At 46.0% G+C, this 26,007-nt stretch overlaps 1 protein-coding gene across 1 annotated transcript; it reads left to right on the forward strand.

Annotated features, from left to right (window-relative positions):
* On the forward strand, positions 1-25,719 carry UHMK1 (U2AF homology motif kinase 1; the record flags this gene model as incomplete). Its single annotated transcript, XM_081195534.1, has 8 exons — positions 1-232; positions 2,362-2,654; positions 4,186-4,377; positions 6,222-6,316; positions 8,785-8,861; positions 9,340-9,438; positions 21,521-21,609; positions 22,302-25,719. 8 exons carry the CDS (start codon positions 1-3, stop codon positions 22,446-22,448), a joined length of 1,224 nt encoding a protein of 407 aa, XP_081051660.1. The 3' UTR covers positions 22,449-25,719.
* Between the last annotated feature and the right edge of the window lie 288 nt (positions 25,720-26,007).

A 26,007-nucleotide genomic window follows, 5' to 3' on the forward strand; every position in this document is an offset into this window, starting at 1 on the left:
ATGGCGGCGGCGGCGGGGCTGTGGCGGGCCGAGGCTCCGCTGGGCCGGGGCTCGTCGGCCGCCGTGTACCGGGCGCGCTGCCTGGGAGACCCTGGCGCCCCGCCGGCCGCCCTCAAGGCGTTCCTGCCGCCCGCCCGCGGGGAGGAGGCGGAGGAGGCGGAGGGGGGCGGCGGCTACGGCTTCCGCAAGGAGCGCGCGGCGCTGGAGGAGCTGCGCGGCCACCGCAGCATCGGTGAGAGAGCGCGGGGGGGGGGCAGCGGGTTCCGGGACTTGTGCAGAGAGCAGGAGCGGAGGCGAAAAGGGGCTTCCCTGGCTTCCTTGGCGGACGCTCCCCGTCTGGGCTGGCCGGGGGTGGACCAAATGACCCCTGGGATTCCCCCCCCCCCGCAGCCCGGCGCGCTCTCCGGCCCCTTTCCGGGCACATCCTCCCCCGGGAGCAACCTGGTCTCCGGCATCGCCGCCCGCCATGGGCTGGGACCAAACTCCAGAGCCCCTATGGGGAGAAGCAGGGAGCCGCAGGGCGGTTGTTTAGTGATTCAGCCGTCCCACCCTGGGGAAGCAGCCAGGGGGGCTTAATCCAGTGCCTGGTGATGGTATTAGTGATTGATCCTTTGCCCTGCCCATCTCCAGGACCAGAAGTGGCAAAGCCACTCATGGGCGAGAAAGCTCCGATTCAGTGCATCCCTTTTTGCAAGGGAGCAGCCCCCCCTGCTAAAGTTAAGCAGATCTGAATCTGACCCTCGTCCTAGGGGAGACCCACCCCCCCCCACATCAACTTGAGATGCATTGTGGAAGAAATGCAGGATATAAATTGGTTCACTAAATAAAATGGGTACATGTGCACAGCATGAGGAATCACTTGGCCAGCAGAGAGGGTGCAATCTGGGAGGGGAACAGATGTCCCAAATACAACATGGTACTGAGGGTGATGTCTGTAAGCATTCCCCAACCTGTTGCCCTTCATCATCCCTGACCATTGGCCTGTGAGAGTTGCAGTCCAAGCCAAGAGGTCAAGAGGCTGGGGAAGGCTGGCGCAAGTCTTGTTGAGTGTGTTCATTTTGTCTGAAGCCTGAGTGGGAAACAGACAAGCTCAGTGCCTTAGAGCATGGTGTGCTAAGACGCCAAGGTGGCAGGTTCAATCCCCGTCTGGGACAGCTGCATATTCCTGCCTTGCAGGGGGTTGGACTAGATGACCCTCAGGCTCCCTTCCAGCACTGCGAGTCTGTGATTCTAAGACTCTTTTGTGTAACACACCTTGTTGCTTTGCTGAAGAGTGATACTTAAAACTTCCCAACAAATAATAAATGTGAGACTTACCACTGCATCTCAAGGCAACAGTGCTTTCATCTGATTTGGCTTCTCACAGCTGCTGCCAGAGGTCAGCTGCAGATTACCATCACTTTACGGTAACTGCTTCTTAACCTCTTGCAATGAGCATGCAACCCTATGGCTGTCTTTGTTGAGAGACATAGATGCTTACTACCAGGCCAGCCCCAGCCCCTCTTGCCCCCACACCGCCAGACATACTGATGGGAACTATGTGACGGATGGTTGGCTCTGCGCATAACAGCATAAATCTACACCAAATGGTCAAGTGTAGCCCCCGTACAGCACAGAGCATGGCTGGTGGTAACTTACAATGGGGCTTGGAGCAGAAGGAAACTGACTTGTTTCTGGGAACTGGTCCTGAGGAACAACCAGTGTTTCCCTCTAAAAATTCCAAAGGCAAGAAGAATCACAGCTAGGCAATCCATGAAGTGCATTCAGGCATCCACTGGAAATGCTGCAGCTTGGCATATCATGCTTTGGCCAACAACCGCAATGAGTGAACCAAGTCTTGTTGCTGTGCTACAGGGGGAAAGATCCGGAAAATTGGGCCGCTGACAGGAGTTCAGCCAGACGGATTTCCTTCTCAAATGATGCCATATTGGACCCATGCAGAGTATCCAAGGTGTTTGAATTCATTTCTGTACCCATATTGCCAACCATGTTGGCAGTGACTTCCATTGCAGTAGAACTCTGCATGGATCCAGACTAGAATTTTATTTGGTGCTACCTAAAGACTGTTTCGTTGTTGACCTTATTTGTGCTGCATCCATTTTTCTTTGATGGCCACAGAGTTGGGGTAAGGATTCTCTTGAAGGTTAGAAGGTTCATCCCCCAAAAGAAACAAGCGGCACTTGCCTAGCTCTGGATTAAAATTATACCCAGGCCCAGATGCTCTAGGAAAAGTGCTGGAAACAACTGAATCTTGTATGTTCCAAATGTGACTTTTTGTGGGAATCACTGCCATAGCGCAGAACAGTGGTGCCCCACCAAGTAACCCCTGCTGATCCTTTTGGGGTGTTTTTCTACCTGCAGTGACTCTGTATGGTGTGTTCACCGACTACCCTTCTGCCCAAGGCCCGTCGTGCTGCCTCTTGTTGGAGTTGCTGGACATCAGCGTGTCAGATCTGCTGGCACACTCCAGTCAGCATGGCTGCTCCATGTGGCTCACCCAGCACTGTGCGCGAGACGTCCTGGAAGGCCTTGCCTTCCTCCACCACAGAGGCTATGTGCATGCAGACCTGAAGCCGCGCAACATCCTGTGGAGTGCGGAGAAGGAGGGCTTCAAGCTCATTGACTTTGGACTCAGCTTCAAGGAGGGAATTCAGGTTGGTCAAGCGTCATTGGAACCTTTTAGGCAAAAAGGTAATCAGAGAGGTGAGATGACTGCAGAAAATGCTGAATGGCTTTGGGGCCCTTGCGCTGTGCACACTCGCCCCGCTTTTGCCTTTTCTAAAGGAGGTGACACACTTTCAGAAACCGGCAAAAAATGCCAGACAAAAGGCGTGTGTGCACTGTAGCAAAAGAAAACACTTTCAGCTGTAAAGATATCTTTGTCTATGACCAGGAAATGGTTCCAAATTCTCTTTGGTTAAAACTTCACCCTGTGTATGTGCCCGTGGGGGTGTGTGGAGGGGGGTACATGCAGTGCTTTTATTAAAATGTATCCTGAAATCTTTACGGAAGGGATTGCTACTATTCTGCTCTGTGAGCATTGTTGCAGAATTGCTTGAGTACTTTGTACACATTGAAAAGAATGCTCTAGGCTGCTTATTGCTCGAAGGCACTGCTTCCCAAACTTTGGTCTCCAGTTGCTTATGGACTATAATTCTCATCATCCCTGACTACTGGTCTTGCTAGCTAGCGATGATGGGAGTTCTAGTCCAAAAACAGCTGGAGATCCAAGTTTGGGAAACACTGCTCTAAGCGGTGTGGCCCTGAGGTTTCCTGTTTCACACAGAATCATAGAATGGTAGAGTTGGAAGGGACCCTGAGGGTCATCCAGTCCATCCCTTGCAGTTCCTACGCATGTGTAGGAAGACACGGGTTTGCCGCGCATGAGGTGAATTCCTTTCTCCCAAGCAGTCTCAGATGCACATGGGACTTGTCCACACTTCTGATTGTCCCATGCTTTCTAGGCAGGGGTCTGAGCCTGTTGCTTTCCCCCACAAAAATCTGCTCTTGGCGCTACATCAGAACAAACAGCAGTCCACGGAAAACCTAATGGCTGTTTGTTCTGGTTCAGCATTTGTGAGTTTTCCCGGGGGAAAGCATCAGGGCAAATGGAAGACTGAGCCCTCGGGGCCGCAAGGGGGGGGGGGGGCAAGCTCTTGCTGCTTTCAGAAATCTGCAGGAGGAGTGCAGGAGGAGTGCTCCAGAGGTTTGGATGAGCCCCCAGTTAGCGTGGGTAGAACAAATTGCTCCACCCCCTGAGTGTGTGAACAGTGCCTACCAATTCCTCTGGTAGTGGAAGAGCAAAACTTCTGTAGTGCTCGGATATTTCCGCCTGGAAATGGCACAAATCAACATTTAAACATACACTGAGGTGGTTTTCCAGTGAGTTTCTTTTCAGAACCCCTTGAAACATTTTAAACTTAAATCACAAAACAGATTTCCTATGCAGCTGCTGAATTTTTGCTTGTGAATTTTTATATTTTGCTTCTATAAAAAAGTTTCTTGACCAATTCTTGGACTAGCAAAAGCTAAGCATTTCCTTGTGGTCTCCTTTGGCTCTGCATGAAGCAGCCTAAGGGGCGATTTCTCTGGACCACCATAAAACAAACTAGTATAAGGTTTCAAATCCACTGCAGTGCTTTGTTATGATTTTAGACTTCTAAGCAAACTCTTTGTTCTCCCCAGGATGTGAAGTACATTCAGACGGACGGCTACCGCGCTCCTGAGGCTGAGCTGCAGAACTGCCTCTCCAAGGCGGGAGTGCAAGGCGGGGCGGAATGCACTTCTGCTATCGATCTCTGGAGTCTTGGAATAGTATTACTGGAAATGTTTTCAGGAATGAAGCTAAAACATACTGTCCAGTCTCAGGAATGGAGGGTGAGGAGCTTTGCAGTAATTTTGCAGAGATATCAGTTAGCTTTTGAGATTTGCAGGCTTGGTGGATCAGAGGAATGCTTAATAACTTCAGTAAGGCTTCTGACAAAGTCCCCCAGGATATTCTTGCAAGGAAGCTGGTAAAACGTGAGTTGAACGAGGTAACTGTCAGGTGGATTTGTAGCTGGTTGAGCCAACCCAAAGAGTACACATTAGTGGTTCCTTGTCATCCTGGAAATAAGGGATAAGCAGAGTGCTGCAGAGTTCTGTCCTGGGCCCATTGTTGTTCAACACCTTTATAAATGAGTTGGATGAAAGAATGGAAGGCGTGTGTCAAATTTGAAAAGGACACCAAACTGAAAGGGGTGCAGAAGACAGAATCAGAATTCAAAATGACCATAACAGATTGGAAAACTGGACCTAAACTAACAGAATGATTTTCAAAAGGGACAAATGGTTCTGCACTTAGGCAGGAAGAACCAGATGCACAAATATAGGATGGGGGACACCTGCCTTACTAGCAGTACGTGTGAAAGGAATCTAGGGGTCCTCTATAAAAATAATTTATTATTTATACCTCACCCATCTGGCTGGTTTCCCCAGCCCCTCTTAGTAAACCATAAGCTTAACATGAGTCAACAGTGTGATGCAGCAGCAAAGAAAGCTAACACTATTCTAGGCTGCATCAACAGAAGTCGAGTGCCCAGATCAAGGGAAATAATAGTACCACTCAATTCTGCCTTGATCAGATCACACCTCATCTTTGATGGCAATTTCTCTTTGGGAGTTTTGAAACTCCTCTTTGAGAAAGACAGCACCTTACAAGGCTTGAATTTGCCTTGCTGGATAGATAAAATACTGAATGTTGCAGCTTTCCTGATGGGAGCCAATACCTTAACAGTCTGTGAAATAAGCAATCATTTGCTGGGGGAGGAGCGGAGGTGACATGAGCTGACATCAGCGCATGTCATAGGAATGTAATAAGCTGCCAGCTGAGGCCACAGATCCTTCAGATTCAATATTCTCGTCACGGACAGGCAGCTGCTTTCTGGGATTTAAGGCAGCCAGAGCTGGAACGCGGCATGCAGAGCGGGAGCCGCACCTCCGAGTCATGAGCTATTCCTGTAATGTAGGGTTTATATAATTGCATTGCTATAAAGCTACAGTTTGCACAACCCTTCGTCCCTTCCATGGGTACCTTTGCAGTCTCCCAACACGGCGACTGCAGCTTCTCACAGTCCTCAGCTAGGTGTGTTGTACCTTCTTTCAGGGGAGAGATAGGATATCCCTACCCACTAGCACAATCATAGGTCTGGAGCAGCCTCCGGCCTCCATCCCCACAGCGCAGATCCCAGCGCATCTCTCCCAGAGAGCCGGAGTGAAGAATGGGAGCCATCTCAAAGGCACCTGGGTGGTATTAGCAAGCGATGTGAGCTTTAGTGGAAGAAAGGAAGAAAAGTCCAACCCTCTAAAGTCAGCAGATGAAACATACTTCTACACTCTCCCAACTTGGAGCAGCCCAGGGCATGTGGTGTTGGTGGCCGAGTACAAGCACAACTGGGGGCTCCAATCCCTGGTGCAGATGGCTGAAGAGAAGGGAGGAGCATCAACTCATCTTAGGAATGGGTAGAGTTGCCTGGCTTGCTTTGTGTCAATACTGAACCCACCATGGAATAGGTGTTATGGAGCAATTACTGCGGCAGGCTTAATGGGGGGGGGGGCTTACAGCAGTAGCTGGCTCTGCTACAACCTCAGGGAACTCTGTTCAGATTGTTCAGAGTAAATACAAGGTGGGTTGGGGGTTTTTTTTCCTTCTAAGAGATTTTCTTCCCACCTCTTCTTCCTAGGCAAATAGTTCTGCCATTATTGAGCACATTTTCGCCAGCAAAAGTGTAGTGAATTCTGCCATCCCTGCCTATCACCTCAGAGACCTCCTCAAAAGGTATGCTGCCTGTTAGCTTCTGCAATGTTTTCTTCCTCTGGGGTTTTGCCCTGCCGCTCTAGCTCAGCCTCTGGATTTAGTCAAACAAAGGGGGAGTTCCATTGTTATCTACAAAGGCTTTTGAACAAGAGGGACTTTCTGCCTCTGGTGACTTTCCCTTAACCTCAGCAATGCTTCACATAATAAATAGGATTGTTAGGTCCCAGCCCCAGCTTTCCCTCTCTTGGGCTTCCTTAATATGGCAGATACAAAACCAGCATTTGCCTCCCATAAGGGCCCTTAAGTGTTTCATCACTTAATGCAGGGGTGTCAAACTCAAATTCATCGGGGGCCGCACCAGCAGTTTGGTCACCCTCAAAGGGCCGGTTGTATCTGTAGGACTATGTGTCCACTCTTTATTATCACTTTCCCATCCCTCCTGAAATTGCCTTCCCTCTGCATCAGCTCCGCCTCCGCCACTTCCACTGGCCGCTCTTCTTGCGCTTGTCCTTGTACATCTTGTCTCTTGCACATCCAGGGCTTGCGCTGCTTGGCCACTTGCGTGGTGGTCTTGCTGCAGCCTTTGTAGGTGCAGCTCTTGCAGCCGCCGCCTCCTCCTCCTCCCCCAACTGGGTGCTGCCCTCCTCCTCCTCGTCCAGATCCTCCAGGCCTCCGCCGGGGCTGGCGGCACTGTCGCCTCCGTCGCCGTCCGCGTCGCCCCCCGCCGCCGGGCCCAGCTCGTTGAAGACCATGAGGCCCGAGGGCGCCTCCGAGGCCCCCCGCGATGGTGGCTGTGGCTGCCGCACCACCTGGGGCTGCAGCAAGGCGCCCACTGCCTCCCCGCCCCCGCCGCAGGGCTGCATCACCAGCAGCGTGAGCGGCTGCGGCGGGGATGGGAAAGGCGACGATGAGGAGAAAGTGGCCGAGCTGCCGCTCGTGTTCCTGGAAGGCTCCGTCCCTCCGGCAGGCCTCGCAGCCAGGGCCTCCCGCAGGGCCCCTCGGCTGCCACAGCAACGGCAAACGGGCGCCATGGGCCAGGCACTGACAGGTTGCCGGCTATTACGCATGCGCGGGGAAGGAGGCGCACATGCGACCTCCGCCTCCTTTCCCCGGAAGCTCACTTAAGCGCGCAAGCGCAGAGGCGGCGCCGGCGGGGCTTTCCCCCCAATCCTTCCCCGCCTGCGCCTGCGCATTGCACGCCCGACGTCGCACATGTTCAAAAAAGGCCGCTAGGGTAAGCGATCTCCTTTATGATATTGGAGTTAGCGGGAGGATTCGTCGCGTGCATGCGCCGTCGCGTTGGCAGCCTGTTCGATGGGCGGGTGGGAAGCGACTGGGCTTCTAATAGCGGGCTGGGGCTACACGGCTACACAGGCCACATGACGAGGTCTGGCGGGCCGGATTCGGCCCGCGGGCCTTGTGTTTGACACCCGTGACTTAATGGATGCTAAAATCACTACGGCTTATGTGAATGGAAAATGGTTGTTAAAAGGCAGCGGCTGGGCAAAGTCTTGCTTGGGATGTGGGAGAGATAGTAGATAGTAACCAGGCTAAGGTATGCCAAAATACCATATGATTTATTTTGTATCAGATCATCCCTCATTTTTTGTCATTCACCTACTGTTTACTTAACTCTTTTCAGTTGCTGTGGAGAGCAGTAAATAATTGCTAGCTCAGGCAATGTGTATTTGCAACTTTCCCCTTTCAGTCAAGTCTTTTAAATAAGTAAGATGAAGGTTTAAAAAAAGTAACCGGGGGTCAAAGCCCCACACAAATCAGGAAATTGTGCAATAGATTCATGAAACAGTCATCCTTGTGTAAATAGGACTAGTTAGAAGGTTTCACCAGTAGATTGATTAATGAGACCAAATTGTGTTTGGTGGAGCTGTGAATTTGCAGTCTGCTTGTTTGGTTTTTTGAGACTATTTTGGTAATAATATTTATGGGAAATAAAATACTAAAGATGAGCTTTCTTTCCAGCAACATGTAGTAAGTTACCTAATTTGCAGGTGGGGGAGAGCATGATTATTCATTCTCCTTGGCATAACTCAGTCTGGAGAATCTACGTCCTGGGGAGAACCAGTGGCATGGCATTATGAAAGGAAAGTGAAAGTGAAAGGAAAGTGAACTGGGGAGAACCAGTGGCATGGCCATTCATCTTTAAAAGAGAAAGGCAGGAGAAATGTATATGTTGCTTTGTGTTCCAGTAGCACACTTCCACAGAATGGCACTCAAGGGAACCTGCAGTGCAGCCAAAATAAAATTACTAGCAAATGACCACTGAAATACATAATAAAGTTTATAAAATCAGCATCACCATAAAGCCATAGAATTGGAACAATGAAAGCTGTGGTGTCATGCTTTCTCCAGAACCTGGTGGGCTTTTTCTATTCTTCTAGAAATCAGCTTGGATGCAGCTTGAATGGTCTCCCTGTGGGGAGCATCTCTGGAACTTGCTTGTACAACAAAGACTCCTTTTTGCTTTCCAGCATGCTTCGCGAGGACCCACAGGAAAGAGCCACTGCAGCAAAGGCCTTGTGCAGCCCCTTCTTCAGCATTCCTTTTGGTAGGGTGTATAACGTATTTCATTTCTCTGGCCACAAATAACGCTTGCCTTACTGGCCCTGACTCTGTTCATTTCATTTTGAGATTTTCTATCCATTCTCTGCATCAAGTTTAAGCTGGTTAACATCTTAAAAACAACATTTGTCCTTAAGAGGGTCTGGACTCTCTGGGCATCTTGTGGACTCCCGTGTGCCTTTTTAAATGTCTGAATCGGGCTAAGCCCCATTTCACGGATGTCTGAACCCAACATTACAAGGAGAGTTTTTTTAATCATTTTTATTTATTAGATTTATATGCTGCCCTTCAGGATCTCAGGGTAAAAATACAAGGTAAAGAGGCATTGTATGTGATAAGGCAAGGTAAAGAAGATAAACTTTTTAACTCTCTTTGAGAATAGGATTGAGTAGGTTGTAGCAACTTGCATCCAACCATTTCTAATTTCTCTTTGATATAATGATCACCTTACATTGCTTTAACAGCCCCCCATGTTGAAGATCTGGTGATGCTTCCAACTCCAGTGCTAAGACTGCTAAATATTTTGAGCGATACCTCTCTCCAAAATGAAGAAGAATTTGAAGGTTGGTACATCTTGATGTAGCTCCTTATCCTTCAGCACGCTACAGGATGGATTGAGATGCACTGGAAGTGGGAAAGGCAACTATTTCCCAGAGCTGCCCTGGGCAGAGAGAGGAAGAAAATTATCCTGCTTCAAGCTAGGTGTGATTCAAATTTAGGCAGAGCCAGTAACCTCCAAGCAAAAATGTTTAAAGAATTATTGCATAACAAAAGTAAATATGCATGCAATATTTTGAATAAAATGGTCTCTAGAAGAGCAGCGCTTGCAGGTTGATGTTACAGATTCCCACCCCACCTTGGTATTATTATTATTATTATTATTATTATTATTATTATTATTATTTATTTACTTATACCCTGCCTGTCTGACATGGTTGCCCCAGCCACTCTGGGTGGCTTCCAACATAATAACAACACAGAAAAACATTCCACGTTAAAAACTTCCTGATACTTCTCTGTTTGACATCTGATGGGAAGGCGTTCCACAGGGCGGGTACTACTACCGAGAAGGCCCTCTGCCTGGTTTCCTGCAGTTGCACGGAAGAGAGGGAGGCCTGTGTGTACTGACATCCTCCCCACCTGCAGATTCTCCCCTCTGTAGCTCTGGCGCCTGAGGAAGCGGGTGAAGGATGAATTACCTTGAAGGGGGCTTGTAAGGGAGAGTCAGTAGATGCGGGAAGGCTAAGCGCCTTCCTACTCCCACCCAAAGCACTGTTGTGCTTGGAAAAATTGTGGCTCCTTTTGTGTCAGTTGCAGAAAATACGGAGTACAAGAGACGAACTGAAAGAGAGATAACTATCGTTGGTTCCCATAACCCCTCTGTGTTGTCTACATTTGGGGGGGGGGGGATGATCCGCTCTACATATTACTGACTTCTGTTACAGAAAGAGCGGAGAAGCTCTGCGTGTGGGACAGTCTTGGAGTTCCAGTTTGACCTGCGAGGTCCTTTCCCCCACCCAACCAGCTGATGTCACTGGCCTGACTATGTGATCCTGTTCCCGGCAGTGCACACGATCATGCAGCCAAGGCAGCAGGATTTAATCCCTGTGTATCAGCAGAGCAGGGACTGAAGCCCTGTGCAAAAGCAGGCCGTGCAATAGCTTGCACCTGCAGGCTGCTTCAGAGAGGCTTTTGCAAAGGCTTTCAAACGGTTCCTGTGATCTTGATATTGGAAGCTTAAAGGGGAAGCATGGGGAGATTTGGAAGCGCTTTCTCCTTTTGCTCCCTTTTTAAAACCTTCAAGGTTGGGGACTTAAAAGCCAGCGCAGGGAGACTTGCAAAATGCAAGGGATTTTGACAGGCAGGTGGCCCCATGCGCATGTCAGTCATGTGGCGTCATAATTTGGCCCTGATAAGGACCTGGTGCACAGAGTCCAGAAGGTTCCCCACCCCTCCCCTAAACCATTTTGAAGACTGAACCAACTGCTGTTTGTGGGGTTTTTTTAAAAGTCTCCACATCTATTCATTTTCAGTAGAATAAGGGAAGGGGACGTGTGGTGCTTGTGGCAGCGTCTAGGCCCCACACAGTGACTCTGTTTGTTTTGTTTAACTTCTAAGACCACCATTATGTTCCGGTCACTTGAGCAACTGAGCAAAAATGCATAGGAGGGAGCTGCTCATCTGAGTTTCATCCTGAAGTGGCAAACCTGAGAATGCTCAAAAGCAAACCTAGGCACAATTCTTGGCCTTGAAAAAGTGTATTCCTTGGTGTCTCAGTGTTCCCTAGCTCTAAAATGGGACCAGGATGTTGATCAGGAATGCTGACACAGCATGCTGCCCCTCCCTTAAAAATTGCCACTGAACCCAGAACTAACTGTGATTGACCCAGTGACTAACTTGGAGCTTCTCTCTGTGGCGCCATGGACCTCGCTTGGGAAATAAGAGTATTTTTCAATAATAATTTTTATTAGTTTTCAGTTTCAACAGTCCAATAATAGCCTCATTCTAACAATGCCAAATTATAATACAATTAATAATACCAGTCTTTGACATGCCAAATTATACAATTTGGGTTCCCCCTGCCTCCTGCATACTAGAATTGATGGTGTGATGATTTAGAATCATAGAATCATAGAATCATAGAGTTGGAAGAGACCACAAGAGCCATCGAGTCCAACCCCCTGCCAAGCAGGAAACCCCATCAGAGCACTCCTGACATATGGTTGTCAAGCCTCTGCTTAAAGACCTCCAAAGGAGGAGACTCCACCACACTCCTTGGCAGCAAATTCCACTGTTGAACAGCTCTTACTGTCAGGAAGTTCTTCCTAATGTTTAGGTGGAATCTTCTTTCTTGGAGTTTGGATCCATTGCTCCGTGTCCGCTTCTCTGGAGCAGCAGAAAACAACCTTTCTCCCTCCTCTATGTGACATCCTTTTATATATTTGAACATGGCTATCATATCACCCCTTAACCTCCTCTTCTCCAGGCTAAACATGCCCAGCTCCCTTAGCCGTTCCTCATAAGGCATCGTTTCCAGGCCTTTGACCATTTTGGTTGCCCTCCTCTGGACACATTCCAGTTTGTCATTGTCCTTCTTGTACTGTGGTGCCCAGAACTGGACACAGTACTCCAGGTGAGGTCTGACCAGAGCAGAATACAGTGGCACTATTACTTCCCTTGATCTAGATGCTATACTCCTATTGATGCAGCCCAGAATTGCATTGGCTTTTTTAGCTGCTGCGTCACACTGTTGGCTCATGTCAAGTTTGTGGTCAACCAAGACTCCTAGATCCTTTTCACATGTACTGTTCTCAAGCCAGGTGTCAGCCATCTTGTATTTGTGCCTCTCATTTTTTTTGCCCAAGTGCAATACTTTACATTTCTCCCTGTTAAAATTCATCTTGTTTGTTTTTGCCCAGTTCTCTAATCTGTCAAGGTCGTTTTGAAGTGTGATCCTGTCCTCTGGGGTGTTAGCCACCCCTCCCAGTTTGGTGTCATCTGCAAATTTGATCAGGATGCCCTTGAGTCCATCATCCAAGTCGTTGATAAAGATGTTGAATAAGACCGGGCCCAAGACAGAACCCTGTGGCACCCCACTAGTCACTCTTCTCCAGGATGAAGAGGAACCATTGATGAGAACCCTTTGGGTTCGGTCAGTCAGCCAGTTACAAATCCACTGAGTGGTAGCATAGTCAAGACCGCATTTTACCAGCTTCTTTACAAGAATATCATGGGGCACCTTGTCAAATGCCTTGCTGAAATCAAGGTAGGCTACATTCACTGCGTTCCCTTCATCTACCAGGCTTGTAATTCTGTCAAAAAACAAGATAAGGTTAGTCTGACATGACTTATTTTTCAGAAATCCATGCTGACTATTGGTGATCACAGCATTCCTTTCTAGGTGCTCACAGACTGTTTGCTTAATGATCTGCTCCAGAATCTTCCCTGGTATTGATGTCAGACTGACTGGGCGATAATTATTTGGGTCCTCTCTTTTCCCCTTTTTGAAAATAGGGACAACATTTGCCCTCCTCCAGTCTGCCGGGACTTCGCCTGTTCTCCAGGAATTCTCAAAGATGACTGCCAGTGGTTCTGAGATCACATCTGCCAGTTCTTTTAATACTCTTGGATGCAGTTCATCTGGCCCTGGAGACTTGAATACATCTAAACTAGCCAAGTATTCTTGTACTATCTCCTTAGTTATTCTGGGCTGTGTTTCCTTTGCTGAATCATTTGCTCCAAATTCTTCAGGTCGGGCATTGTTTTCTTTATCAGAGAAGACTGAGGCAAAGAAGGCATTGAGGAGTTCAGCCCTTTCTGTGTCCCCTGTTTGCATTTCACCATCTTCTCCTCTGAGTGACCCCACTGTTTCTTTGTTCTTCCTTTTGCTACGAACATACCCATAAAAGCCTTTTTTGTTGCTTTTAACCTCTCTAGCAAGCCTGAGTTCATTCTGTGCTTTAGCTTTTCTGACTTTGTGTCTACACGTGCTGGCTATTTGTTTGAATTCCTCTTTTGTGGTTTCCCCCCTTTTCCATTTTTTGTACACATCCTTTTTTAATCTTAACTCAGTTAAAAGTTCTTTAGATAGCCACCCTGGCTTCTTTAAGCACCTTCCATGTTTCCGTCTCATTGGTATTGCCTGACGTTGTGCTTTTACTATCTCCCTCTTAACAAACTCCCAGCCATCATGAACTCCCTTTCCTTTTAGTATTACTGTCCATGGGATCTCACCCAGCACTTCCCTAAGTTTTAGGAAGTCGGCTTTCTTAAAGTCAAGAAATTGAGTCTTAGTATGCTTGGCTGCTTCTTTCCACTGTATAGTAAACTTCAGAAGAGCATGATCACTCGCGCCTAATGATCCTTCCACTTCTACCCCACTAACCAGGTCATCAACATTGGTTAGGACCAGATCTAAAATGGCTGTTCCTCTTGTTGCTTCTCCCACTTTCTGGACAATGAAGTTGTCTGCAAGGCCAGTGAGGAATCTGTTTGACCTTATGCTCTTGGCTGAGTTTGACATCCAACAAATATCCGGGTAATTGAAGTCCCCCATTACTACTATCTCCCTTCCTTTTGCATGCTTGGCCATCTGTTCCAGGAAGGCATCATCTATGTCCTCCGTTTGGCTTGGAGATCTATAGTAAACTCCCACAATGAGGTCTCTGTTATTCTTCTCTCCCTTAATTTTGACCCAAATGCTCTCACTTTGGCTTTGAGGTTCTAAATCTTGGATCTCTTCACAGGTATACATATCCCTGACATATCCCTGACATATAACGCCACTCCTCCTCCTTTCTTGTCTGGTCTGTTTCTCTGAAATAGATTGTATCCCCCCATTATTACATTCCAATCGTGGGACTTATCCCACCAGGTTTCAGTGATGCCTATTATGTCATATTTAGTTTGCTGTACCAAGAGCTCAAGCTCATCTTGTTTATTTCCCATGCTTTGCGCATTAGTGTACAGACATTGAAGTCCATTAATCATTCCCCCGTGTCTCTTATTTAAGGATTTTTTCCTCCCACCACTAGGTCTGCGTGCTGTTTGCCAATTTGGTCTATGACATTTGGATGATCATCTTCATCAATTGATAGACTCCTACCTTCAGGAGCACTGTCTCCCTCCCCCACATTAGTCAGTTTAAAGCCCTCCTGATGAGGTTTCTGAGATTTTTGGCAAAAACATTTCTCCCAACCGTTGTGAGGTGCATCCCATCGCTTGCCAGAAGTCCATCTTCAAGAAACTGCAGTCCGTGATCTAAGAATCCAAACCGTTCCTGTTTACACCATTTGCGAAGCCAGCTGTTCACTTCCACTATTTTTCCCTCTCTCCCTGGGCCACGTCGTTCAACTGGGAGGACAGATGAGATGACAATTTGTGCATTTAGTTGCTTCAATTTCCTGCCGAGAGCCTCGTAGTCTCTTTTGATCTTCTGGAGGCTATTGCTTGCAGTGTCATTGGTTCCCACATGAACCAAGAGGAAGGGGTATTCGTCAGTGGGTTTTATGATTCCTTGCAGTCGTTCAGTTACATCTTGGATCTTAGCCCCGGGGAGACAGCACACTTCCCGAGACATCTTGTCAGGCCCACAGATCACTGCTTCTGTTCCCCTCAGTAGGGAATCCCCTATCACCACTACACGCCTCCTCTTAGGTTTGGTCGGGGTTCTTCCGTGAGCTGTCCGTTCCAAGGTCGCCTGCACATTCCCTGAGGACTGACTTTGCTGCTCGTCTTCATATACCTGATCGACTGTAATGAGGGAGAGATCCTCAAATGGAGTCTGCTCTTCGTCTTCCATGCTAGGGGAGAGGACCTCAAAGTGATTGTGTATTTCTAAACAATCAGAGCGAACCCTGGGCCTCCTACTTCTTTGAGTCACGTTTCTCCATATATCTGGCACCTGTGTTGGTGAACTAGCCTTCTCAGGGGTGTCCCCTGTCTCCTCCTTGGTGGAGACGGTGTGCTCTGTTGCTTCCAAGAAGAGCTCCAGCTCTCTAATTCTTTGGAGCGTAGCTACACGTTCCTCCAGTTGCTGGACCTTGTCCTTTAAGAGGGCAATCAACATGCAATTGCTGCAGGTAAAGCTGCCTGCAACCTTTGGCAAGATGGCAAACATTGCGCAGGAACTGCAGGCGACTGCAGCTGTTCCCTCCCCCTCCATCCTGAGAACGTGTCGTTGGGGGTGGCTACAGCGGTCCTCCATCATAAAAAGCGTGAAGACAGGACAAATAACTCCCCCCACAAGAAAAAAACCTAGGTCTCCCCCAACAAACGTTTGAGACTAGCTCCCCTTAATCTAAAAGATGGATCAAACTGCACGTGCCGCTGCCCTGCTAGGTCTGATAAGCTCCTCCCACAGCTAATCCCCTGCCTCAACAGAAACCCTGCCCCCTCTGACCTTTGCACAGGGAGAACAGCTAATCAGCCACAAAGAAACACACACAAGCAAACCTTTTTTGCTCCTTCTTCAACTGCTGCCCTGCTAGGTCTTCATTCCATTCTATTTTGTTTCTTCATTCCAAAATTTTATAAATTTCAGTTACACTCCAGTCAAAATACCAATCCTTTATATCGCAACTGCAGTTTTAACAATTTCCATTCGTATTGACACATTAAATGATTTCTACACCTACAGGTGAAGCATCCTTCCTGTGTGTGGCAATTATTCTGTCCATAGTGCTTCTTCTGGTCCTTGTAATATATTAGGTCAATCTTTTGTCAATTGTTGCTGTTCTCCAGCATGCCTTGGGTGGCGCTAATGTCCCATTGTTGTTTCAGAAGTTCTCCATTGTTCTGTCCTGGTTCATTGTTTTGCAGCTACAAAAGTCACACTTTCCCAATAAATTTCTCTAAGCCTGGGAAGGAGAGCAAGCTGTCAAACTTCAAATAACTCAGTAATGAACCTTTTCAACCCTTGGCAAGCTTGCAGCTTTCTCTCATCCCTCCGTCCAGTGGAAGATAAGCGATTACGCTTCCAATTAAATTAAATTCCAATCCCCTTTAGTACAACTTTGACCGGGGACTTCCGGGTTAGCGCCATCGGCAATGGCGGAATTCTTCTGACTGAGAGGAACCCGCTCCGTGAGAATCGGGTCTTGCCGCCGCAGCAAAGGCGGGGACCCCTTAAAAATCCCAGGCGGAGGAAGCCTGGGAACGTGGGATTCGGCGGGCACCAAGAGCGCCTCCCCTACTCGCGGGGAAACCCATTTTGGGGCTCCGGAGCGAAGTGGGGTGAGTGGCACGGTGCTTCGAACTGATTGCTACTTTAATGGAGTGAAGCCGCACAGCTGTTGCTGGAGAGCGCTGACTTTTTCCTGTGGACAATTGGATTTAAAAGTAACTACCCGTGAGTAAAGTGAAGAATTGGAGTTTAAAAATTGAATTAATTTGGCACTGAAGCGGGAAGGTCTAAACAGGAAGTCCGCCTTCCGCTTTTGTAAATAGATTGAAGCAGACATTGCAAGCTAAAGTCTGGAAAGTCGTTTGTAAAGGACTAAATTTTCATCAGCTAAAAACACCAAACCCCCCTTGGAAGCAGGAGAAGAGGGGGGAAATCTTAGATTGTTTAAACCTGCAGGAGAGAGAGTAAAGAAAGATAAATTTCCACCGTCTTGAACCTGGGAACGGGGTGTCAGAGACAGACGCTTTGGGGAAGTTCATTGACTGTGAATAAAACGTTTTTTGACAGATAGTTAAAAAAGAGAAACATATTGATTCCAATGTTTCCTTCTGCATATAAAAAGGAATAAAATATCTGGAAAACGAAAGTAATTTTGTTGCTGGAGCTGCTTTCAAAAAGACGGATACAAACAGAAATTGTTTCCTCTAGAGGGAGCTTGTGATACTGTTGCTGGAGTCCATCTGGGGAATTTTACAGCTGCAGAGATTAAAGATCGTGGGAACCAGACTTTGACCTTGAGCAAGAATATGTCTAGAAAAAGTTTTAGTGCTTGCTCTTTGTAAGACAAGTGCTTTACTGGAACAGCTACATGAAAAGATGGATTTGATGACTGTTGCAGTTAGCAATTTTGGACAAACGATGAATACCTACATAGAAACTACTCAGGAACCATCTCAGGAATTTGCTTTGACAGGGCAAATTGTGCAGAAGACAAAGGAGGAGGTTGTTGCTGAACCTCAAGTAATAGAAATGGAGAGAGCTGCAGCCTTGCAGGAAAATAAGTTGTTGTTTCTGACGACTGAACCTGGAGAAAGTCAGACTGGGAGAGATGGAGTACTGTTTGGTTTGGAGATGGGAAGCTGGATGGATCCCCCTATGCAGGGATGTTCTGACTTTTGGGATCTGGTTGTGGGCCAGGGGGAGCTTGGAGTTGTGGGGGCCCTTAATTTTGGAGGGACTTTGAAACATGCCTTCAAATATCTTTTGGATTTCAGTGCTGACTGTGGAGAGTGGGCTGACCTGTCGAGAAGGGATAAAGACATTGTCAAGTTGGAGTCTCCCCAAGATCTACCCCTCAGTGAGGAAGGAAGGAAATTAAGAATAAGATCAGCAGAAGATAAAGTAAAGTGCAGGTATAAACATGAAGAAGACCTGCAGAAGGGACATGGAAAAGACTTAAGAGCCTCGGATAGAAGGTCACCAGGTTAATGGACTAGATGGAAGGGATAGAAAGGACTGACAAAACCTGAGACCAGGAAGAAGAGACGATGGATGAAGATTGGAAGAAAGTTTAAAAATTCATTTAGAGAATTATTGTAAAATTAACGAGTGTTAGAAAAATGCTGGAATGAAACTATTTGGCTTTAGTAGAAATACTATAAGGAATTATGTATAAATAACTTTTAAGTTTTAAGCTCTAGGGCTTTTTATGGTAAGATAAGGTTAAAATAAATTAAGGTAATTTAATGATAGAATATAGTGAACGATGGAAAGGATTTGCTGAGATAATTAATAATTAGAATACAAAAAAGGGAGGTGTGAGGAGGTCGATGAAACAAGTTAACGAAAGATAAAGATTTGGGAATACTGGATTTGTTTTTAAATTTTTTGTTTTTCCTTTTTTGTTGTTGGTGGTGGTTTTGATGTATTGTGTGTTTTGTATTTTTCTTTTTTTCTTTTTATTGACTTGTATTGCTTAATTCCTTGTTTTTCTGATATTATATATATATATATATATATATATATATATATATATATATATATATTCTTTTCCTTCTTTTTTTCCTTCTTCTTCTCCTTCTCTCTTTTTTTATTCTCTGTAATTTTAAACTTTCAATAAATATCATTTTAAAAAAAGCATTATTCAGTACAGTCTAAGGATAATAGGGAGTTGGGAAGAATCCGCTCTGAGTTTCCATCATAAACCTTTTGCAAAATAGAACTCTCCCTTTTCCCAATTTTTCGTTTTTGTTTTACACACACAATTCCATTTGATGTAGCGTTTACGACAGATGTCCAGGCACTCAGGCTTACCCCACTAGTGCCATAAGCCCTTCTCCTCCATGCTGCATGGAAGAGCAGGTTGTACTTGCTTAGAATATGGACTCGGGCAGTTTAATTATATTCTGGCTGACTCACATAGATAGTTCAATCGATCAATCTTTATTACGGTCCAGATACCCAACAAATCGTTACAAAGCAATGCACAATTCAGACAGCCTACCTCCAGGTTAAACAAGCATTTTGCTCAGACTTAAAGATAGGGATCATTGGTTCTTGCAACCACCGATAAAAACTTTGCCACTGCTAATGTTCTAGCATTTGTCCGGTCTTCCAATAGGAACCTGGCATAATGAGCCTCTGATTTTCCTGGGAAAGGTACCAGCGAGGGTAATATCAGTTCAGCCCTGCCTTGCTCATATTTCGCACAGTGCAGCAAAATATGTTTTATAGAATCGATGTCTTGGGCACATGAGCAAAGTCTGTCTTGGTAGGGAGCTCCTCTCCACCTGCCATCCAACACTGCAGAAGGAAAGACGTTTAGTTTGGCTTTGGTGAATAACCTTCGATAATTTGGTACTATCAGGTTTTTAATGTAAGGCGTTAACTTAAAGACATGCCCATATTGTACTCCTACTGCCAGCAGACTACAGACTACGTGTGATCGAGATCGCAAGTCACTATGTGCATTATCCCATAATCTTTGCTTTAGCATCTTTACACTACAGTGGTGCCCTGCAAGACGAATGCCTCGCAAGACGGAAAACTCGCTAGACGAAAGAGTTTTCCGTTTTGGAGGTGCTTCACAAAACGAATTTCCTATGGGCTTGCTTTGCAAGACGACAATGTCTTGCGAGTTCCTGCTGGTTTTTTCCCCTCCCCCCCCCCTCCGCCTTCTGAAGGGAGGTTTGCCAGTGGTGCTTCCAAGATCCTGTATGATGAGCCCTAGATAACTGAAGTATTTAATCTGTTCAAGGTTATGGCCATCCAGCACCCATTTAAACCGGAAGAAGCTTCTTTTGAATACTAAAATTTTAGATTTTTCATAATTAATGGATAAACCATTTCCAGAACAGTAATAAGAAAACTTCCTCAGCAGATATTTCAAACCTGGTCTGGAACGTGAGATGATGGCTGTGTCATCCGCATATAACAACAAGGGGGTCCTTCTCATTTCTATTTTTGGAAGGTGTCCATCTGGGTCCATTAAGCCCTCTTCTAGTGTGGGGGCCAAAATGCATCCCTGTCTCAAACCCCCCCCCCCAATGTCATCTCAATACTGTTTGATAACTGTCCCTGCCGACCACATCGGACCTGCAGTTTGGTTCCATTGTACAGGGCTTTTATAAGAAAGAGGAATCATTTGTCCTGCAAAATCAGATTTAATTTGGACCATAGCTGGGATCTGGGGATGGAATCAAATGCTGATTTCAGATCTATGAAGGCCACAAAGAGCTTACCCTGTAGAGGCCTGGTATACTTCTCGGCTAGGAAGGACAGCATTAGACAGTGGTCTGATGTTGAATGGTTCTCACGAAAGGCTGCCTGGGCTTCAGATAGTATATTATGCTCATTTAGAAAAGTTGTCAGTTTGTTACTGAGAAATTGGGCATACAGCTTCCCAATTATTGAAAGCAGGCTAATTGGCCTATAATTGGAGGGTACGTTTGGGTGGCCTCTCTTAAAGATTGGGACTACTATAGCATGTTTCTGGCTATATGGTACTTTGCCCAAGTTATTTACTACCGTAAAAAGTGCTGCCAGAAGTGGAGCCCACCAGTACTGGTTTGATGTGATCAATTCCGGGGATAAAGACTTTCCCTGGAGTCTTTCTGCTCTTCAGATTCCCAATTAATGTATAGACTTCCTCCACAGTGACAGTTCTGCCCTGTCATCATCCTGGAAGCTGGAAGGGAGGTTTGGATTTTCCATAAATATATTTCTGAAGTGGTTCTCCCAAACCTGAGCTGGAATGGCACAGCTGGGGGCTGAAGAGCTATTTTTCATTGAGTCGGAGACCAGTTGCCAAAAGAGTTTAGTTTCATTGTTTAGTGAGGCATTCAATAGCAGGGACCAGGAATTTTGTTCGGATTGCCTTTTTTTTTTTAGGTCAAAAGTGCTTTATACTCTTTTTAAATTTTGAAATAAGATGGAGGTAAGTAATTTAGTCCAGCATTTCTATAGGCCAAATAAGTGTTCCTTAAGGCTTCCTTCTTTGTACGGCACTCTTGGTCAAACCAACAGCGCCCTTTAGCAGTGCGGGGCTTGCCGGCTGAGTTTATGTAGACAGAGACCACATCCTTCGTAAGCCGTCAGGGAGGAATCTATTGATAAATTGTTTAATTGATCTTAATTGCAGTTTCTGAATTCAATCTATTCTCAACTGCAATTGCTATCTCAGGTGTCCATTTTTTTCTGCACAATGCTGGATCATTTGCTTTATCTATTTCCTCGTGTTCTATGTCAAGCCTGGACATAACTTGTTGACCCCTATATGTTATGAAACATGCAATTTGTGGCAAAAAAATATGTTATTGATTATGTTTGTTTGTTTGTTTATTGCCCTTCCTTCAAGCAGCTTAGGTAAGTGGCTTAGTCTTGCAAGAACCTTGTGCAGCAGTTGCTCTGGAGGCAAGCAGGCATTCTGCAAACAGGATTCCTGGGTCCTTCTGTGCCAGTCTATCCAATATGCTACGCTGGGTCTTTGCTATTTATTTTCAGTTGTCTTCTCAATTCCACAGATATCGTGGATGACATAAGAGAAGAATGTTGCAAATATGGACGGGTCATGTCCCTGTTTGTTCCGAAGGAAAATCCAGGCAAAGGCCATGTAAGTACTTGGGCAGTCAAGATTTGTGTGTATGTTTCATCTTTGAGGTTTTGGTCTAAGGCTGCACTGACCTCTCCTTTTACAATGACAGCTGAGTGAGGCACATCCTGAGGCTTCCTGATACGACTCCTGTCTTCTATCTTGCATAGAGAGAGTGATTCTTTTATAAATGGAAGCAGATTTAAAAATAATAATAATCAGATTTTGTGTGTGTGTTTGCATTTGTCTCTCTGGGAATCTTGGAATACTTTACTGCTTGTATATATCTCTAAAATAAAATTGTATACTATTGCATTTCAGACTTGGAGACAGGATTTTAATAGCGTTATCTATTAATGCAGTATGCCTCTGAAATGCCACACTATTAAGACTATAAAACAGTAGAAATGCACCTCCATTTAAGTTTTTCAATATTACCTTCTGTACTTTATCCAGAGATTCTGGTAACATCTTCTAGTGTTATATTTTGTCTTTTAAAAATCACACTACTGTAGTGTACCACACTTACATTTTGCAGAACTAAATCATTTTACAATCTTTCCTTATCAAATAAATGTATACCATTTTAATGTATTTTTCTCCTTAGTATTTAACAAAGGTAATCTACCAGTTTCTGGGAGGTGTCTTGCCTGTCCTGGAAAGCAAGAGGGCAAGGGGCAAAGGAGACTGACATTCCTCCTGCTTCTTTTCAGGTCTTTGTTGAGTATGCAAATGCTGCGGATTCAAAAGCTGCCCAACGATCCCTGACCGGGAAGAGTTTTGACGGCAAGTTTGTTGTGGCGACATTTTACCCACTGAGTGCCTATAAGCGAGGGTATCTTTACCAAACCATGCTTTAGTCTGCGGCAGTGGTCAGGAGAGACGCACGTATCCAAAGCTGCCTTGCTTTGCCAAAGTATTTTCCAGAGGCGAACTCCATCTGTACTCCTCCTTTCTCATTCTGTGGTTGGCAAGAGAAAGGCCCAGGTGTTTCTGTTTTGTTGCAATGAAATCAGCCTCCTTCTTGCCTTTGATTTACTCTACAGTAACCAAAATGCTGTGAAATGGATGTTGGAGATTGAAGGTGAAGAAGAATTCAGTGGGAAAGAAATAGAGGCTCAAGGCAGTGTTGGGAGTTATGGCACCGAACTTAGAGATGCCAAGCATTGAATGGTGGCATGGAGGGTTGCTGGTGTCTGAAAGAGTCCGTGAAGCAACTCCGGAGTTCCTTGTGCCACAAGCAGAGAAGCAGCAGAATGTGCCATGGAGGACATGCATCTGGATGAGGCTTTTAATCTGCCTTCAAACAATTTTATGGGAAGAACAGATAACATTGTCAGCCCATTGTACTCCTCCCATGTTTCCCCAGCACTTCCTCCTCCTTCTCTTCTTACCTCAGAAAGTCTGTTAAGGAGGGGAAAGTGGAACAAGAGTGGAGGGGGCAATGGGTGCCATTTTGAGGCATTCCTCCTTTCTCTATTGTTTCCAGTTTCAGAGACTTTCCAAGTCCCTTCCCTTGATCTGAGGGCTCTCCACCTTAATTAATTGCTTCTTGGAAAGAGGTTTCCCCAACCCACACCCTTCAGTTGACTATTTAATCAATAAGTTACACTGGAAACAGTAGCACTTGCTTTAAAGTAGAAATGTTTCTAGCTATAGTCCTGTAAGGCTGCCGCCTTCTAGCTGTCTGCTGCAAGCGCTGCTCTTCTTTTCACAATTTTACTATGGCCAAATAGCGAAGGTAACAAGCAGGAGAAATCAAGCTGGCAAGCTCTCTAGCCTTGTTGTGAAACTGGCTGTTTGATAAAGATCAAATTGTGAAACTGGTTAGTCTGCAGAGGGGGCATTTTCAAGCAAAGTCCACAGGACTTGCAGCCCAATCTGTAGCTGTGTTTATTCAGAAGAAAGCTTAGCTGCAAACCTCTTGCCCTGTGCTACAGGAACTCTTTAAAAGCAACTACTTTTTCAAAAACTTTGCAATTGTGCTATTTAGAAAATGGTAGAAAAAACCCACAGAAAGTGATGTGCTAAAATGGCACAGAGATGCAAGCACCTCAGAATGTTAGGAGAAGGGTTGGTGGCCACTGGTGAGGACAGGGAAAAGCAAAGGAACAACACAGCCCACCCTAGGGATGGAACATAACAAGATGTACACACCCAAAAGAGCACAAAACCTGACACATCTAGTGGGTGGCCAGTTCCAGTGTCACTTGTATCTTATAATGGAAGAACCACAATGGGAGCACCCAAAGCACAAAATGCCAGCCAGCTTCCAAAGCCTTCACACCCTGGGACTGAACATGTTAGGCTGTATCTGCAGAGACTTGAAGGAACATCCTCAGCCACAGAACAGGATGGCTGCCCTAAAAATAGAGGATCTGAGGCAAGGTAGGGTCACCCAGATGATTTGGCTATATAGAAGTTGAAGCTAGACAATAGACAGGAAGGTTGCACTTGTCGCATCTAGCCATTCCTTTGTAATACAACGAAGCCTTTCTCCCAGGAAGAAGGCGAGAACCAGTGAAGGCACCTTTTGGCTCCCTATGTGTAAGCCCAAATAGAAAAGTAGACATTATCTCTAAAAGGCTGCATTAGAAAGAGCCTCGTTTTCAAGTAAATCCTGGTTTGTGTGCACTCCAGTGGATATTTCAGGTCCTGATCAAGTGCAGCTCCTGTGATAGGGCTCGTTGAGCTATGAGCCTTCTCTCTATCGAGTAAGAGACTTGTGGGGAGGTGGTTTTCTTTGTTTTACAGTCTCTGAGAAATTGCCTGTTTGTGTCTTCCCAGCATCATCTGCTAATAGTTAGGCAGGTGCCTACAGAAAGGATTTAATTCTGCTCGCATAATGATATTATGGGGTGTTGTCCAACCAGATTCTTCCTGGGAGGCTTTCTGTAGAGTTACTTTCCTGAGCCAGTTTTAAACATGTTTTTAAGAGAAGAGTCTTTGTTCTTCTAGAAATGCCTGAAATTTGACTACTGGTCCTGCCCTCTCGAGGCTTCCCAGTTACCTGCATCTTATGCATGCTTCCCCTCAGCTTTCACTGCTGCTACCGAGAATGGAAGGCACCCCAGTTTGTGGCAGCAGTTTGCCTTGCTCTTAATCCACCTTGACCCTGGCAGCCTCTCTTCCCTGCATGAGGATCCTTCACTTCTTGGTTTCTCAAAAGTTATGCAGCATTTCTGACAGAGTTGACTTGGGCAATGGTAGGAAAACAAGAAAGAGACGTTTTAAACGTCTCACCCACTCCTTTTAGAAAATACTTGAATTTTTTTGTAATGTCTTCAGAAGCTAGCATTTTAGAAGGGGGTGGGGGTGTATGCATAAATAATTAGGATTCTCTCGTGGCAAATTTATTCCTGGGTTTTGCCTCCTTGCCTTTCTGAGCTATGGATTATTTAAGACGGGATATTGTCTGCACTGACAATTATACTGATGTTGTTGAGTTTGTTTCTCCTACGTAGCGTATCTGATATAGATTTTGGGAGAGTGACATTCCTGATTCTGGATGGGGAAGCGAACTGCATCTACAGCCTCCAAGTACCTCAAGTCTTCTATGAAGAGTTTGTGCAGTCTTGTCCTCTCACCTCCATAATTCACCTGGGTTTCAGTGGTCCTGCCCCTTTCAGTCTTCATGACTTGGTTAAGTAGAATGAATGTCCAAAATGTCTACTGTCACCCCCCCCCCCCATGCTTTACTGCCTGAGCTTGGGCTTGGCAGGGAAATGTTGCTGAGCTGCTCCTCTCTTAGCTGAGGGGGCATTTATTTTGAGCACATTTTAAGCCAGAACTGCACGAGAACTTGAAGGTCATGGGGCTTGTGGGCAAGGACAGGGGCTCTGTCCAAAGTCCCGTTCGTAGCTTTGCACACATCTGACCTGGAGTCCATTTTTGGTTCTGGCCTGCCTCCATCTCTCTGCCCCAAGAAAGACAATAGCACTGCCTGTCTGGCTGGACTTGACTGTTCAAGAGCGTTGACATGATTCCTTTGCAAACTGTTCTGTAAACATACGTCTTCTACTCAGATTATTTAAGGAGATCATGTGCTCTATGCACCATTGCTCAGCAGCTCAAAAGATGAATGTACAATTTTAATTGAAAAATAAAGTAGATTTGTTCTGATGTTAACAAGCTACCTTTTATTACGGGCTGATTTGTGAGAGGGAAATTGGACTTCCAAACTGCATTGGAGATGAGTGGTAGAGGGAACCCAGACCCTAATCTGTGCCCCACAGTTTTTCAGAAATGATCCTAGCATGTATGTTGTGCTTTTAAGTATTCAAATCACTTCACATATGTGAACATGCAGCGGAAACCAGAGTCTTGCTGTCCAGCATCTGTTGGTGACAGAACCTGTGAGTTCATTCCCCCGACTTGGATGCTCTGGATAAAGCTTCATTGGGGGCAAAACTATAGTGC

Source organism: Podarcis bocagei, assembly GCF_964188305.1.
Source record: "Podarcis bocagei genome assembly, chromosome: 5".
Classification (NCBI taxonomy): Eukaryota; Metazoa; Chordata; class Lepidosauria; order Squamata; family Lacertidae; genus Podarcis; species Podarcis bocagei.